The 18,045-nt window shown below is 44.6% G+C and overlaps 1 protein-coding gene across 1 annotated transcript in view; it reads right to left on the bottom strand.

Annotated features, from left to right (window-relative positions):
- Positions 1-18,045, bottom strand: part of cd109 (CD109 molecule) — a 109,378-nt gene that overhangs the window by 19,126 nt on the left and 72,207 nt on the right. Inside the window, exons 25-29 of the mRNA XM_041207702.1 lie at positions 12,550-12,778; positions 10,125-10,296; positions 5,204-5,400; positions 4,229-4,384; positions 2,461-2,526 (exon numbers count right to left, since the gene is read on the bottom strand). Of these exons, the coding sequence (XP_041063636.1) occupies positions 2,461-2,526; positions 4,229-4,384; positions 5,204-5,400; positions 10,125-10,296; positions 12,550-12,778 (820 nt within the window). The remainder of the gene's footprint in view (positions 1-2,460; positions 2,527-4,228; positions 4,385-5,203; positions 5,401-10,124; positions 10,297-12,549; positions 12,779-18,045) is intronic.

The raw sequence follows: 18,045 nt of genomic DNA, 5'->3' as shown, positions 1-18,045 counted from the left end.
TCTCTGTGATTTCCTCCAGCCTCATAAGCCTCCAAGATATCTGCGCTCCTCTGATTCTGACCTCTTGTGCATTCCCAATTGCTCCAGCGTTCAGTGGTCGAGGCCCCAAGCTCCGGAATTCACTCCCTAAACCTCTCCGCCTCTCTACCTTGCTTTCCCCTTTTAAGAAAGTCTCTAAAACCAACATTTGAACAAACTTTTGGTCACCTGATCTAATATGTCCTTATGCGGCTCGGTTCATAATTTGTTTTATAATGCTCCTGTGAAACGCCTAGAGGCATTTTCTCTTGTTAAAAGTGCTATATAAATATAAGTAGCTGTGATGTTGCTGTTGTAGGGAAGAGCTTTTAGCTCCAAGAACAGCCTCAAAACCTGGGAATCACAAAGCACAGCAGGAGGCCAATTGGCCCATCATGCCTATGATAGAGTTACTCCCAGCCCTTACCCCATAGTCCAGTAATTTATTTCCCCTTCAAGTATTTCAAGTATGCAAATCTCATTTGAAAGTTACTGTTGAATCTGCTTCCGTCGCCCTTTCAGGCAATGCATTACAGATCATAAATCTGGGGAAAAATATTCCCCCCATTGGGGGGGCGGGGAGGGAAGGGAAGAGTAGGAGCAAGTGGGCTCCTGATTGGCGCCCCCAGTCAGGGACGTGGCGCCATTTTACGTGGGCGGGTCAGTCAAGGCCCGCCCAGTGTGTCGTCCACCAGGAAGCACTATGCGCTCCCTGTGCAGGCGGAAGGAGGGGGTTCCCTCAGCCTCACGCATGCGCACAAAAGAGCACCCAGATCTCCCTGAGGCTAAGTGCTGCCTCAGGGAGATCGGCTCCGTTTTGAAACTTTTAACAAAGGAGTTTAAAAATTTCCCCTGCCATGTCCCCTCATGTCACATGAGTTGGGACACGTCCATAACTTTTATTGCAACCTTTCATTAACATTTAAAAACCCTTGTGAAACCTCAACCCGCCATTGGATGAGGTTTTATGTTTTTTAACAGGCCTGTCTAGGCTCCTGGCCTGCCCGCCAACCTTAAGGTTGGACGGGCAGATCCATTAATGAGCTGAATTGGTTTCTTAATGGCCTTAATAGGCCGTTGATGGGTCGACTCGGCTGTGTGCCCGTCAACCTGAAAATGTAAATGATACTGGTGACATTGGGAGTTTCACCCAGTGTCGCCCCGCGACATTTTACGTGTCGGTGAGCGGGTCCCAAAAATTCTGCCCCAGGAATAAATAATCCTGAACAAAATAATTTTCTCCTCATCTCTCCCATTGGCTATTTTGCCTTATTATCTTAAATCTGTATCCTTTGGTTACCTGCTCACCTGCCAGTGGAAACGGTTTCTCCTCATTCACTGTATCAAAATCCCTGATCCTTTTGAATGTCTCCATTAAATCCACCCTTAACCTTCTCTCTTCTAAGCTGAGAAAAGCCAGGTCTCTCCACATAATTGATGCTCCCCATCCCTGGTATCTATCCAACAAGCCTCCTTTGCCACCTCTCCAATGCCTTGACATCTTTCCTCAATGTATAGTACCTGTAAATGCTGGCCACCACTTATCATACAGCATCAGAGAATTCGAAGACAAGAAATAGGAGCAGGATTAGACCACACGACCCATCGAGCTTGCTCCTTCAATAGGATCATGGCTGATCTCGGACTTCAACTTCATTTTTTCCTCCCACTCGCCAAAAACAAACCACCCAGTCTAATCCCACTTTGAAGCATTTGGTCTGTAGCCCTGCAGGTTACAGGACTTCAGATGCATATCCGGACACCTTTTAAATCAGTTGAGGGTTTCTGCCTCTACGACCCTTTCAGACAGTGAGCCCCGGACCCCCACAACCCTCTGGGTGAAAAAAATTCCTCATCTCCCATCTAATCTTTCTACCAATCACGTTAAATCTACACGCCCTAGTCATTGACCTCCCTGTTAAAGTAAATAGGCCCTTCCCTTCCACTCTATCCAGGCCCTTCACAATTTTGTACATCTCAATCAAATTTCCCCTCAGACTTCTCTGTTCCATATTTCTGGACTAATAATCCCATTGTGGCGGTGGGTAACATTCTCGCCTCTGAGTCACTATTGATTTAGACATTCAGGTTGGAGAAAGCATGCAATTATTTTTCCTTTAATTCCCTGAGAGACCAAAAACCCGCCTATCCCAGCCTTAAATGTGTTCAATGATGGAGCACCCACAACCCTCTGGGGTAGAGAATTGCAAAGATTCACAACCCTTTGAGTGAAGAAATTTCTCCTCATCTCAGTCCTAAATGATCGGCCCCTTATCCTGAGACTGTGCCCCTGTATTTTAGATTCCCCGAGCAGCGGGAACAATCTCCCAGCACCCACCCCATCAAACACCTTCAGAATTTTGTAGCTATCAACGAGATCGCCTCCCATTCTTCTAAACTCCAGAGAACCAATATTACCTGCAAGTGATAAAGTAACAGTACCTGGAAAATGGCCAGTCCTTGTCCCTGTGCAGTTACTGTGACCAACATGGGTTGCTGAATTCCAATCTGCACATTAAAAGAGGAGGAGGGAGGTTATAAATTGAAGCGCCGAGTTGCAAGTAACAGAGTCAGCAACAGAGCAAACAGTTCTCAGTTGAATAATCCATAATGTGAATTATAACGAGTTCCTTTATGCCGTCATTTAAGGTAGAGTGATATTAGAATCATAGAAGGTTTACAGCACAGAAAGAGCCACTCGGCCCATCACGTCTATGCTGGCTGAAAAACAAACCCCGCAGTCTAATTCCGCTTTGAAGCATTTGGTCTGTAGCCCTGCAGGTTACAGTACTTCAGGTGCACATCCAGGCACCTTTTAAATGAGTTGAGGGTTTCTGCCTCTACTCCCCTTTCAGGCAGTGAGCCCCAGACCCCCCACAGCCCTCTGGGTGAAAAAATGTTTCCTTGTCTCCCCTCTAATTTTTCTACCAATCACATTAAATCCATGCCCCCAATTCACTGATCTCCCTGCTGAAGTAGATAGGCCTTTCCCATCCACTCTCTATAAGCCCTTCACAATTTTATACATCTCAGTCAAATCTCCTCTCAGACTTTTCTATTCCATATTTCTGGACTAATAATCCCATTGTGGCGGTGGGCCATTCTCGCCTCTGGGTCACTATCGACTTAGACATTCAGGTTGGAGAGAGCATGCAATTATTTTTTCACTGAGTGTTGAGGCTCTGTAATGCCCAGGCTGACTCCCTCAGTGCAGTAGTGAGGGAGCGCAGCATGTCAGAGGTGCTATTTTCTTGGTTGAAGCTTTGGATCAAGGCCCCTGCCTTTTCAGGTGGGCACCAAAGATCCCATGGTACTACTTTGAAGAAGAGCAGGGTGACCTGGGCAATATGTACCCCTTACCCAGCTCCAGACATATTATTTGGTCATTATCTCATTGCAGTTTTTAAGAACTCGCTATGAGCAAATTGGCTGCCACACTTCTTATTTTACAATAATGATTACACTGGGTATTCTGCGGTGAGTAACTCACCTTCTAATCCCCAAAACCTATCCATTATCTACCATCTAAAAAGCATAAGTCAGTACTTTGATAGGATACTCTCCACCTCTCTGGATGAGTGCAGCTCCAATAACATTCAAGAAGCTTAACGGCATCTAGGACAAAGCAGCCCACTTGACTGGCACCCCATCCACCACTTTAACCATTCACTCTCTCCACCACTAACACACAGTGGCTGCAGTTTGTACCATCTACAAGATGCACTGCAGCAACTTACCAAGGCTCTTTTGACAGTACCTTCCAAACCCACAAACTCTACCACCTAGAAGGACAAGGACAGCAGATACATGGGAACACCACCACCTGCAAACACCCTTCCAAGTCACTCACCATCCCGACTTGGAAATATATCATCGTTCCTTCACTGTCACTGGGTCAAAATCCTGGAACTCCCTCCCTAACAGCACTGTGGGTGTACCTACACCACATGGACTGCGGCGGTTCAAGAAGGAGGCTTCTCAAGGGCAATTAGGGATGGGCATTAAATGCTGGCCCAGCCAGCGAAGCCCACATCCAGTGAATTAAGTGTTTTAAAAGTGCTTAATTGGCTCAGTGCTTCAAGACATCCTGAGCTTATGAACAGCGGTCTTTAAATACAAATTCCTTCCATTTCCTTTCTTTCATATTCGTACGTTACAATTCATTTAATCTAGCCGCAGGCACTCTCGCGTGTGGCACAGTGTGAGGTACCTGTCGGGTCTGGAGCACAATCGCATTTTTGGAGGTGATGCTGAAGACGGCTGGGGTGGGCAGTCCGGGTCCACTGACCGTCACTGTGAGGCTCGTTGTAGGGGAGAAGCTCTGAGCTGCAAACTGGGATAAAGCCTGAAGGGCAACCACTGTGTCCTAAAATCAAAGGAACATATCGGAGAGTCCTGTCAGCATTCTGCAAAGATATTCCCGGATAATGGCGAATAGCGGGGGGGGCTGGGTTCCCTCTATTCATTCATTTTAAACACAGGCAAAGAAAACAAGAGGTGAACCTGAAGCTGGGAGCAGAGCTTTACAATCACGCCCGATCTGTTCTCCTAACTTAGTAAAATGTGGCAATTTGCAACACAGGCAGAGCAAGGCTGAAAAAATGTGCGTCTCCGGCAGATAAGAACGTGTTTCCTTTATCCTCCAATGAGGGGCTCCAGTTGTGCAGGGGGACGAGAGCAACTGGGATTGCTCTCCTTAGGGCAGAGAAAGTTAAGGAGAGATTTATAGAGGTTTTCAAAATAATGAGGGGTTTTGCTGTGCAAATAAGGAGGGACAGTTTCCAACTGCAGGAGGGTTGGTCAACAGAGGAGACGGGTTTAAGATAATTGCCAAAGAACCAGCTGGGGGAGGAGTGTGTTCACTCAGCGAGTTGCTGTGATCTGGAACTCACTGCCTGAAAGGGCGGTGGAAGCAGATTCAATAATAACTTTCAGAAGAGAATTGGATAAATAGTGAAAAGGGAAACATTTGCAGGGTTCGGGGAAAGGGTAGGGGGAGAGTGGGGCTAATTTGATAGTTCTTTTAAAGAGCCAGCACAGGCATAATGGGCTGAAGGGCCTCCATCTGTGCAGTATAATTCTACAATTCTATTGCATACACATGAGCACATACATTATTAAGCAAGCAGGAACAAAGGCTGCTACAGGCCAGGCGCTGGACTGACGATCACCATTGGCGGCATACCTGAGTTGAAGAGAAGCCTCCAAGGTGGTTCCTGCACTCACTGAGCCACTGCATGATGGGGATCCCCTCCAGGAGCCTGCCCTGCCTCAAGTGCGACAACAGTGCATAGGCGGCAACTTCGATGTCTGACGAAAGAGGCTGCTGGCTCCACCATGTGGAGCCTCTCTTTATGGGAGATGACCAGAACTTTACACCATCTGCGTCAAAAGAGAAGGACAATGAGGAACGTTCACTCTGAAGTGTGTTGGTTAAAAGGAAGTTCTCCCTTACCCCAACCAGCTCCACAGAGGTAACTGTGCGGAATAGATCCCTGCATAAAGCATGATTGATTTACACTACGCCCTGAATTTTCAGGATACCAGGACCCGGCCCCCGCCATCTGAAGAGATCCCACTGGCTCCAGCAACCCCGATGCTCTAACCTCTAATGAGCGTTGACTGGCACAAGGCAGGACTTCCGCTGGCACTGGGAGGAAGTCCCTCCCTGGCGAGCTGCTGGCCAATCAGAACAGCGCTGCAGTGGCTGGAAGGGGCACTGCGGCTAGCTGCTTGGAACTAAGCACCGAGAACCGGAGGAGGGGTAAGTGGCAGGCAGGGGTCGGTGGTTGTAAGGGGAAGTCCTGGAGTTTGTAGGCGGGTACGATTGGGGTCTCGGAGGAATAGGTCAGATGGGGGAAGGGGGGGTGCCCAGAGGTCACCTAGTCCTAAGGGGAGGATGCCCCCACTCAGGAGGGGGCTTCTGATGGAGGTGCCCACCCACCGCCCCAAGATTTCTGCCCCAGATCGAACTTTGTTCAATTTCTGGATCCCCCCCCACCCAACCCCCAACCCCGAGCATCCATCATCTGCCCGTCAGCCTAAAAGTTGGGTGGGAAAGGTCCTTAAGTGGCCATTAAGTGGCTGCTTAAGGACCTTAATTGGGGCAATTGGGTCTGTCTGCCCCAGCATAAAATCGGGACTAGGTCAGGGCAAGAAGGAATCCGGAGGGAATCCTGTCCATGCAATTTCACACTCCCCCCACCACCTCAGAACCCACTGGTGGGGTGAGCATAAAACTCATGGCCTGAGTCTTATGCACATTTGTCCTTGGGATTTGGTAAAATCAAGGGTGCTATGGAAATATTCTCCACTTGCCTCAAATAGGCGCCATTGGAATAACAACAACTTTCATTTATACAGAGTCTTGAACTTAATGAAATAGTCCAAGGTTCTTCATTAGGAACGTTATCAGATTACAGTCCGAAACTGAGCCATGTTAAAACAGGTGACCAAAAGCTTGGCCATTGAGGTAAGTTATAAGGAGGGATTCAAAGGTGAAGAGGGAGGGGGGGTGGTTTAAGGAGGGAATTACAGAGTTTAGAGACCAGGCAGCTGGAAGTACAGCTGCTGACGGTGGGGCGGAGGAAGCTGGGACTAGGCAAGGGCACTCAAAAAGCTCAAGAAGCAAGACAAAATCAGTTCATCCAATCAGGACCCCATCCAACAGCTTAAATATTCACTCCTCTTACCATTAGCATGTGAGGCTGCAGTGTGTAATGTCTATAGGGTGCCCTGCAGCGGTCCATTGGGCTTCCTCAACAGCACCTTCTAAAGCCCATGACCTCCACTACCGAGAAGGACAAGGCAGCCGGTGCATGGGAACAGCATCAACTCAAAATCCCCTCCAAATCACAAACCATCCCAGCTGGGATACATATCGGCCATCCACTCATTATCGCTGGCTCAAATTCCTAAAGCTTCCCGTTGAAGAGCATTGTGCAATTAACGTCCCACATGGACTGCAGCGGTTCAGGAAGTCAGTTCATCATCAATAGCAATGGGGATGGACAACAAAGGGCTGGTCTTGCCAACTTGCACATCTTGTGAAAGACTTAATAATGTCTGAAATATTTCCACCCGTTTCAAGGCTGCTGAAGTTTCAATCCTTTGGCATTTGCTGGTTATAAATAAATATTTTTGGGGTGAAATAAAACAAGGACTACATGCTTTACCACAACGATGAAAAATATATTTGTCTACTCTGTCCACAAGACCCATTAACTCTTCGAATTAGAAAATAAAAGCTTTGTGAATTTACTGGTTTTTAAAGGGGGGGGATGTGAAGAGGGAAATGGGTTTGGTATATTAACTAGTATTTTTCCTCATATCTTTGCAAAGGTCCCATGCACTCTTCAGTTTCTATTATCATGGGTTAATGCATCAATCAGTCAGCACTGAAAAGGGAAGGTAAGACCGTTCAATTCCTCAGGCCTATTCTGTCATTCAGCAAGATCATGGCTGAACTGTATCTTGAGCTCCATTTACCTGCTTTGTTCTTGTAACTGTTACAAGACAAAAAACTATCTTTTTAAAAAAATTCATTCAGGGGATGTGGGTGTCGCTGGCTGGGTCAGCCTTTATTTCCCATTCCTAATTGCCCTTGAGAAGGTGGTGGTGAGCGTCCTTCTTGAACCGCTGCAGTCCATGTGGTGTAGGTACACCCACAGCGCTGTTAGGGAGGGAGTTCCAGGATTTTGACCCAGTGACAGTGAAGGAACAGTGATATATTTCCAAGTCAGGATGGTGAGTGGCTTGGAGGGGAACTTCCAGGTGCTGGTGTTCCCATATGTCTGCTGCCCTTGTCCTTCTAGATAGTAGTGGTCGTGGGTTTGGAAGGTGCTGTCGAAGGAGCCTTGGTGAGTTCCTACAGTGCATCTTGTAGATGTTACACAATGCTACTACTGTGCTTTAGCAGGGGAGGGAGTGAATGTTTGTGGATGTGGTACAAATCAAGCGAGTTGCTGTGTCCTGTGTGGTGTCAAACGTATTGAGTGTTGTGGGAGCTGCACTCATCCAGGCAAGTGAAGAGTATTCCATCACACTTCTGACTTGTGCCTTGTAGATGGTGGACAGGCTTTTGGGAGTCAGGAGGTGAGTTACTTGCCGCAGGATTCCTAGCCGCTGACCCGCTCTTGTAGCCACAGTATTTGTATGCCTAGACCAGTTCAATGTCTGGTCAATGGTAACCCCCAGGATGTTGATAGTGGGAGATTCAGTGATGGTAATGTCATTGATGTCAAAGGGTGATGGCTATATTCTTTCTTGCTAGAGATGGTCATTGCCTGGTACTTCTGTGGCGCAAATGTTACTTGCCACTTGTCAGCCCAAACCTGGATAATGTCTAGGTTTGCTGCATTTGGACATGGACTGCTTTAGTAACTGAGGAGTTGTGAATGGTACTGAACATTGTGCAATCATCAGCGAACATCCCCGCTTCTGAACTTATGATGGAGGAAAGGTCATTGATGGCGCAGCTGAAAATGGTTGGGCCTAGGACACTACCCAGAGGAACTCCTGCAGTGGTGTACTGGGGCTGAATTGACTGACCTCCAACAACCACAGCCATCTTCCTTTCTGCTGGGTATGACTCCAACCAGCAGAGAGTTTTCCACCGATTCTCATTGGCTCCAGTTTTGCTAGGGCTGCTTGATGCCACATTTGGTCAAATGCTGCCTTGATGTCAAGGGCAGTTACTCTCACCTCATCTCTGGAGTTCAGCTCTTTTATCCATTTTTGAACACCAACGCTGTAAGAGGTCAGGAGCCGAGTGGCCCTGGCGGAACCCAAGCTGAGCGCCAGTGAGCAGGTTATTGCTAAGCAAGCACCGCTTGATAGTCCTGTTGATGACCCCTTCCATATCTTTACTGATGATACAGAGTAGACTGATGAGGCGGTAATTGGCTGGGTTGGATTTGTTGTACTTTTTGTGTGTGGGACATACCTGGGCAATTTTCCACACAGCCAGATAGTGTTGTAGCTGTACTGGAACAGCTTGGATAGGGGCGCGGCAAGTTCTGGAGCACAAGTCTTCAGTACTATTGCCAATCTCAGTTTTGAAATGTTCAATTAATCCCTAGCCTCAACAGTTTTTTGGGCGAGAGTTCCAGATTTCCATATCCCTTTGTGTGAAAAAGTGCTCCCTGACACAACCTAGTTCTAATTTTCAAGTTATGCCCCCTTGTTCTGGACTCCCCAACCAGAGGAAATAATTTGTAGCTGTTCCATCAACTGCTTAAAAACCTCATCCCTAATCTTTTATACTCTTGAGAAGTTGAGGGTGGACCAATAGCAAACTAAACAAAAACACAAAGCTCCATGTATACTAACTTGCATCCTCAACACCCTCCTTTACGGTAGCAGGGCTCGGACAACTTATGCAAGCCAAGAAAAGCAGCTGAACAGCTTCCACTTCCGCTGCCCCAAGTGAATATTAGTCATCTCCTGGCAGGACAGAGGGCTGAACATGGAAGTACCCCAGTACTTCTTGAATCATGGTGACTCCATTGGCTGAGTAATGTAAGCTGAATGGGTGACAGCCGTACCCCCAAAGACTTGCTCCCTCGCGAACTTGCTATCGGCACAAGGCCAACAGGCTAGCCCTTGCCTGTGATATAAGAATGTCTGCAGGTGAGACCTCAAGTTGACTGGGATCAGAGTCGATAGATGGGCAGTCCTTGCTGTTGACCAGAGAGCCTGGAGACAAGTGGCCAGGAAGGGCATGGAAAAAACAGAGTGCAAAAGAAATGACCAGATGGTGGAAAAGAGAACCCACTGGAAGGTAAAAAAAATTAAGCGACCTCAGGCCAATGCTATTCATCTGTGGTAGCTGTGGAAGGGATTGCCAGTCACGCTTCGGCCTCTACAGCCACAACAGATCATGTTCAATACAAAAGAGGAATACACCCTGGGCGCAGTCCATTGTCTCCTTCAAGGGAATACAAGCTGAGTCTACAACTTTAACATTCAGGGAAATCAGCTGCCAACCCCAGTCAAAACATACGTTCAGTGTTTTATTCCTAAAGTCCAGTCTGACCAAAGCCAACTCCAACCCACTGATAAAATATACACATGTTATTTCAAAATGGCTTGACTTCCTTCCTTACCCTTCTCATCGGCTCTTCGATTTAACTCATCGAGGGCTTGTGTTGCAAAGCTGCTGTTGGCCAAGGTTAAAGCATACGTCACAAGGGAGAGGGTGTAGTTGCTGCTGATTCCATTTTGTAGCTTGTCTTCGAGATATGTTACAGAGTCTGACACCTGACTTAAAACCTTGTGCTGGAAGAAACAGTATTCAAAAGCATTGTCAAGCCAGGCAAACAAAGTGGAAAAGAAGAAATAGAGAAATGGTGCTACATTATCGATGGAGTGAAAAGTGCTTTAACAAATGATAGCATATCAACATCCTGGGGGTTACCATTTACCAGAAACTGAACTGGATTAGCCATTAAAAACTGTGTCTACAAGAGCATCTCAGAAGTTTGGAAACCTGTGACGAGTAACTCACCTCCTGACTCCCCAAAACCTGTCCACCATCTACAATGCACAAGTCAGGAATGTGACAGAATACTTCACATTTTCCTAGATGAATGCAGCTCCAACAACACTCAAGAAGCTTGACACCATCCAGGACAAAGCAACCGACTTAGTTGGCACCCCATCCACAAACATTCATTCACTCCACCACTGACACACAGTGGTGGAGTAGTGTGCACCATCTACAAGATGCACTGTAGGAACTCACCAAGGCTCCATACACAGTGCCTTCCAAACCCACGACCACTATCATCTAGAAGGACAAGGGTATCCGACACATGGGAACACCACCACCTCCAAGTTCCCCTCCAAGCCACTCACCATCCTGACCTGGAAATATATCACCGGGGGTCAAGAAGGCAGCTTACCACCACCTTCTCAAGTGACACCAATACCAAATGAATGAATATAAAAAATTACATCTTCAAGCTCATAAAGGTCAAACCGTTATTATGTTGGATAACAGAATAGACTCAGATAATAGATTAGCAATGGAAAATATTTTCAATAAACCTTCTGTCTCCACCTGTTATCTTGCTTCCTCCTCTAACTGGTGCTGAGCACCAACAATACTGTTGGCATTTCCATCAAACAACCAGGCTTCACAAGTGAGGTCAAAGAGGCTATTCCATCAACAACAATGTATCATGAGGGGGAAGCCAAATTGCACTCAAAGTCAATTCCCTCAACCACTGCCACACCATGGCTTCACTGGAAACCTTCTACTGGATGCACTGCATCACCTCATCCAGGCCACTTACTTCAACAGTACCTCACAGTCCTGTAACCCCCTACGATTGAGCAGGGTCAAAGCAGTAATAACATAGAACCTCCAAGTTCCTCACACATTATCCTGGCTTGTACATTTATGAACTGTCCTCTCATCATCAATGGCTCAAAATTCTGGGTCTCCCTACTTTCTATAGTGGGAGTGCCTTCACCACATGGACTGCAGCAATTCAAGAAGGTAGCTCACCATCTCAAGGGCAATTAGGAGCAGGTAATAATTGCTGGACGAGCCAGTACAAGTTTCCTTGTTTACGTCAACCAGTTTTTTAAAATAAATATTGATCCACAATTGATCCTAGCTCTGAAGAAGAGTCATACAGACTCAAAACGTTAACTCTGTCTTTCTCTCCACAGATGCTGTTAGACCTGCTGAGCATTTTCTGTTCTTGTATTGATCCACCAAAATTGAAATTTCCTGGTGGGGCCAGAATTGAGGGATTGGTAATAGAAGAAACAGTTAAGAGGGGAAGTTTTGACAGCGAACAAGATGGGGGGAGAGATGGAGTGGTTCCAAAGCATTGTACCTAACACTGAGCATGGAATACAAACAGTTACTTGGTAGTACAGAAGTTGAATATTGTTGAAAAGAGCAACATGTTGCCGAAGTCTTTCATCTTGCACTATTCAGGACAAATGCAAGAATGCCAAATTTCAAATGAATACAACAATTTATACTACAGGAGAAAAGATTGTTGGCAAGTCGACTCTGATTGGCCAAAGCAAAGGGGAACTATTGGCTTTCCAGGCTCCCGGGTAATTCAAAAAAAAGGGCTCAAGGCTTGAACACATTCTTTTTGTTTGCAGAGAGCAAATCCCTGTATTGGAATATGTTTTGCTTTTAGCAAGCATAAATAAGCCATATTATGAGCTCAACCGATTATTTCAAATGGTTGTTAATGTAGCTATTAGCACACACAGGATTGTTCAGCAAGCACTGCACAATCATTTAATTACACCTAACAGCAGGCGTTTTGTTTTGGGTTTTGCAAGTGCATATTGGTTGAATATGGTCTTTACTCTGTCCCCAGTCCCTTTGTCAAGCTTGCAAATAGTATTGCTGGGTTGACCCAGACATTCTTGCTGCATGCAATAATCAGAAAGTCATTAAGTATTCCACAATATACAGGCAAAAGCTTCAGCAACGTGTTCCCCTATTCATGGAATAATAACTTATTTAGGAAATGTTACAAAGACCACCAGACATACCAGGTAGCTCTGATCCTCCAAAAGAGCTGTCAGTATGTAAGCGGTGAGGGATATAGGTCCACTCTGCCCTCCCTGAAGCTCCGAGTGGATAACTCGCCCAGGCTCCGAGAATTCGCCGATTTCATCCTGATGTTTCATTATCCAGTAAATAGTTTCATCCAACAGTGATGTGTCAATATAGATAAAGCTCTGAGCCTGCAAGAAGCACCTCAGCACAAAGGCAGACAACCTTTCTCAGGGGAAAAAAAAAATTTCAATTGACATTTAAGACTATGGTTCTGATCCACATGTCGTAAAAGGGATATAGAAGTAGTGGAGAAAATGCAGAATAGATTTACAAGAGTAATTCCAGAACTGAGAAATTATAACTATCAATAAAGAGACAGGATCTCTTTTCTCTAGGGTAGAAAGGGCTGAGAGGTGACATGATAGGGATCTTTAACATTATGGAGGGGTCCAACAAGTAAAGGTAAATCTGCTGGTGGGAGAGTCTAAAATTAGGGGCCACAAATATAAGATAGTCACTAGTAAGGGAAACGTAGAAATGTTTCTAATAGCTGAAAGGTCAGAACTCAGAGGACAAAAATTAAAGGCAAAAGAACCAGAGGACACATGGGGAAGTTTTTTGATTCTCTTTACACAGCGAGTTGTTATGATCTGGGATGTGCTGCCTGAAAAGATGGTGGGAACTAATTTTATTGTCCATCCCTAACTGGCCTTCAGCTGGTGGCATTCCTTTCCTCCTCCTTTTTTCTTCTCTCTCTCTCCCCATTCCTTCAATTATCTTTGTCTCTCCTCCTTCACTTCATAAAGGAAATTGCAAGGGTATGAAGACACATTTGGCTAAAGTGGACCAGGAAAATGGGTTAAAAGGTAAGATGGTAGGGAAGCAGCGGCAGAGATTTAAGGATCTAATTGATAACTATCAACAAAGATATATTGCATTGAGAAAGAAAGACCCTATGCAAAGGATGCACTATCTGTGATTAACTAAGGAAGTTAAGGATGGTATCAAATTGAAAGAAAAGTCATACAATGCTCTGAAGAATAGTGGCAGACCAGAACATTGGGAATTTTTTAGAAACGAGCAAAAGATGACTAAAAAGAAAAGAGGGCAAAATTGGATTATGAGTGAAAATAGCAAGAAATATAAAAATAGACCGCAAAAGCTTCTACAAGTATATATAAAGGAAGGGAGTAGCTAAAGTTAGCATTGGTCCCTTAGAGGGTGAGAATTGGGAATTCTAATGGGAAACAAGCAAATGGCAGAGACTTTGAACAAGAATGTTGTACTTGTTTTCATGTACAAGACACAAAAAGCATCCCAAGAATAGTAGAAAATCAATAGGCAAAAGGGTATGTGGAACTTTAAACAATCACTATCACTGGAAAACACGTATTAGGAAAACTAACGGGACTAAAGGTTGACAACCCCTTGGGCCTGAAGGTCTGCATCTTAGGGCCTTAAAAGAAATGGCAGCAGGGAAAGTGGATGTATTGGTTGTAATACTCCAAAATGTCCTAGATTCTTGAAAGATCCCAGTGGATTGGAAATCCGCAAACATTCAAGAAAGGAGGGAGACAGAAAGTAGGAAACTATAGGCCAGTTAGCCTAATATCTGACATTGGAGAAATGCTAGAATCCATTATTAAGGAAGTAGGAGAAGGACATTTAGAAACTCATAATACAATCAGGCAAAGTCAACATGGTTTTGTGAAAGGGAAATTGTGTTTAAAAAATTTATTAGAGTTCTTTGCAGCTATAGCAAAGAGGGTGGATAAAGGCAAACCAGTAGATGTAGTGTATTTAGATTTCCAAAAGACATTAAATAAAGTGCCACATAAAAGGTTATTACAGAAGATAAGAGTCCATGGTGTTGAGGGTGACATATTAGCATGGATAGATGATTGACTAACAGGAAACAGAGAGTCAGGATAAATGGGTCATTTTCAGGTTGGCAAACTGTAATTAATGAAGTGTTGCAGGGATTAGTGCTGGGACCTCAACTATTTTCTATCTATATTAATGACTTGGTTGAAGGGACCAACTGTTGTAGCCAAATTTTCTGGTAATATTTTCATAGGTAGGAAAGCAAGTTGTGAGGAGGATACAAAGAGTCTCCAAAGAGATATGGATAGGTTAAGTGAGTGGGCAAAAGTTTGGCAGCTGGGGTATAGTGGTGGAAAATATAAGATTGTCCACTTTGGCAGGAAGAATAGAAAAACAGAATATTATTTAAATGGAGAAAGACTGCAGAATGCTGTGGATCTACTTGGACTTCCAGAAGGCCTTTGACAAGGTGCCGCACAGGAGGCTGCTGAGTAAGATAAGAGCCCATGGTGTTAGAGGCAAGGTACTAGCATGGATAGAAGATTGACTGTCTGGCAGGAGGCAGAGAGTGGGGATAAGGGGCTCCTTCTCAGGATGGCGGCCAGTGACTAGTGGAGTTCCTCAGGGGTCAGTGTTGGGACCACAATATTTCACTTTATATATTAATGATCTAGATGAAGGAACTGAGGGCATCCTGGCTAAGTTTGCAGATGATACAAAGATAGGTGGAGGGACAGGTAGTATTGAGGAGGTGGGGAGGCTGCAGAAGGATTTGGATAGGTTAGGAGAATGGGCAAAGAAGTGGCAGATGGAATACAACGTGGGGAAGTGTGAGGTCATGCGCTTTGGTAGCAAGAATAGAGGCATAGACTATTTTCTAAATGGGGAGAGAATTCAGAAGTCTGGAGTGCAAAGGGACTTGGGAGTCTTAGTCTAGGATTCTCTTTTAAGGTTAACTTGCAGGTTGAGTCGGTAGTTAGGAAGGCAAATGCAATGTTGGCATTTATTTCGAAAGGACTAGAATATAAAAGCAGGGATGTGCTACTGAGGCTTTATAAGACTCTGGTCAGACCACATTTAGAATATTGTGAGCAATTTTGGGCCCTGTATCTCAGGAAGGATGTGCTGGCCCTAGAGAGGGTCCAGAGGAGATTCACAAGAATGATCCCAGGAATGAAAGGCTTAACATATGAGGAACGTTTGAGGACTCTATATCTATACTTGATGGAGTTTAGAAGGATGAGGGGGGATCTGATTGAAACTTACAGAATACTGAGAGGCCTGGATAGAGTGGATGTGGGGAAGATGTATCCATTAGTAGGAGAGACTAGGACCCGAGGGCACAGCCTCAGAGTCAAGGGAAGACCTTTTAGAACAGAGATGAGGAGAAACTTCTTTAGCCAGAGAGTGGTGAATCTATGGAATTCATTGCCACAGAAGGCTGTGGAGGCCAAGTCATTGAGTGTATTAAAGACCAAGATAGATAGGTTCTTGATTGGTAAGGGGATCAAAGGTTACGGGGAGAAAGCAGGAGAATAGGGTTGAGAAACTTATCAGCCATGATTGAATGGCGGAGCAGACTCGATGGGCCGAATGGCCTAATTTCTGCTCCTAGGTCTTATGGTCTTATGGATCTGGGTGCCCCTGTACATGAATCACAAAATGTTAGCATGCAGATACAGCAAGTAATAAGGAATCAAATTTGGGTGATTGGCCTTTATTGCAAGGATGGATGGAGTATAAATGAAGGGAAGTCTTGCTACAACAGTACAGAGCATTGGTGGGATCACACATAGAGAATATTGTGTGCAGTTTTGATCTCCTGAGTTAAGGAGAGATATACTTGCATTGGAGGCAGTTCAGAGAAGGTTCACTAGGCTGATTCCTGAGATGAAGGCGTTGTCTTGTGTGGAAAGGTTGAGCAGGTTAGGCCTAAACTCATCGGAGTTTAGAAGAATAAGAGGTGATCTTATTGAAACATATAAGATTCCGAGGGGGCCTTGACAGGGTAGATGCAGGAAGGGTGTTTACTCTTGTGGGAGAATGTAGAAACAGGGGGCACAGTTTAAAAGTAAGGGGTCTCTCATTTAAAATGGAGATCAGGAGGAATTTCTTCTCTCAGAGGGTCATTAATCTTTGGAATTCTCTTCCCCAGAGAGCAGTGGAGGCTAGGTTATTGAATATATTCAAGGTTGATTGCGACAGAATTTTTATCTATAAGGGAGTCAAGGGTTATGAGGGGAGTTGCAGTCAGGAAAGTGGAGTAAAGTCCACAATCAGGTCAGCCATCATTTTATTAAATGACAGAGCAGACTCAAAGTACCAAATGGCCTGCTCCTTCACTTTCTCTCTTTTTCCTTTCCTTCTTCCCGTTCCCTTTCCTCCCTCCCTCTCTCCATCTCTTCCTTCCTTCCTGTCTCTCTTTCTCTCTCTCTCTCTCCTTTACAGCTCCCTCTTTATCTCTCATCAAATGTGCCTCATCCTTCATTCCTGTCTCTCTCCTCTTTCTGACTTTCTTCCTTGTCTTCTACACTTTTGCCTGTCCTTCTGTTTCTCGTTCTTCACTCTGTCTCTTTGTTCCTATCGCTCCCTCCTGCTCCTTCAAGTCTGACCTATTGTCTCCTCATTTTCACTTTCTAACTTTGTTTTCCCTCATTTCATTTTTTCTTCTCTCTCTCTCTCTCTCACTCTTCTCTTCTGGCTTTTTCTCTGTCTCTCCTTTTGCTCCTCCTTCATTTATGTTGTTTTCCCTCTTCCTTCATTTATGACTTTCTTTCTCTCTCTGCCTAAAATTAACTATGCTCTTATAAAACATTCCATGTCTTGAATGAATTAATAAATTATTAGGAATAACCAAGCACTCACATGCTGTCAGAAGCTTTATGAGACTCAGCAAGAAAAAACATTGGACATAAGGCAACGCCCTGCTTTCCCAGATCAGTTTTTGAAACTTGAGTCACTTAAGAGCTGAATAATATCAATAAACAGATCTCAGTAGACTGTGAAAGGTTGTTAGCTCTATATAATTTTGATGTTGTTCTGCGGTTTTAAAGTGGAAATGAAATGTTGGAAGCTTTCCAATGTTGCTTACTTCCCTGCAAGATTACTGACCACCAAAAGCTTAGTTCAGTCAAAAATGAGCAATGTTTATCTGTGACTGGGCCATTGCACAAATGCTTTAACCTTTTTTCAAATCATTGAGCAATGGAACAAAGTGGTTATACATTTACTGTATTAGGCATTCCACACTTCAAAAGCCTCCTAATAATTTATTAATTCATTCAAGACATGGAGTGTTTTATAAGAGCATAGTTAATTTTAGGCAGAGAGAGAAAGAAAGTCATAAATGAAGAGGGAAAACAACATAAATGAAGGAGGAGCAAAAGCCTCCAAATGCACATTTTGCATGTTTACAACTCTTTGAAAGGTGCAACTGATTAATTCAAAGAACAACCTTATCAAGACTCGAGGAAGAGGGAGGTTATGTAAGGACTGCAAAAGGAGCAAAAGAAGCTATTGTATTTACTTGTGAATTATGAGTCAGTTTGTCTTTTCTAGCAGAGTGCCTATTGAGGGGATGGAGAGTAGAATATCTGAGGCTTAGGAAGATCAAAACTGGGATATTTTAGAAAAGTACTAACCATAGTAATATCAACATGTGACAG

The sequence above is a fragment of the Carcharodon carcharias genome, chromosome 2 (genome assembly GCF_017639515.1).
Source record: "Carcharodon carcharias isolate sCarCar2 chromosome 2, sCarCar2.pri, whole genome shotgun sequence".
Lineage (NCBI taxonomy): Eukaryota > Metazoa > Chordata > Chondrichthyes > Lamniformes > Lamnidae > Carcharodon > Carcharodon carcharias.
The sequence above is the reverse complement of the archived record's forward strand: the minus strand, read 5'-3'. Positions and strand labels throughout refer to the sequence as shown.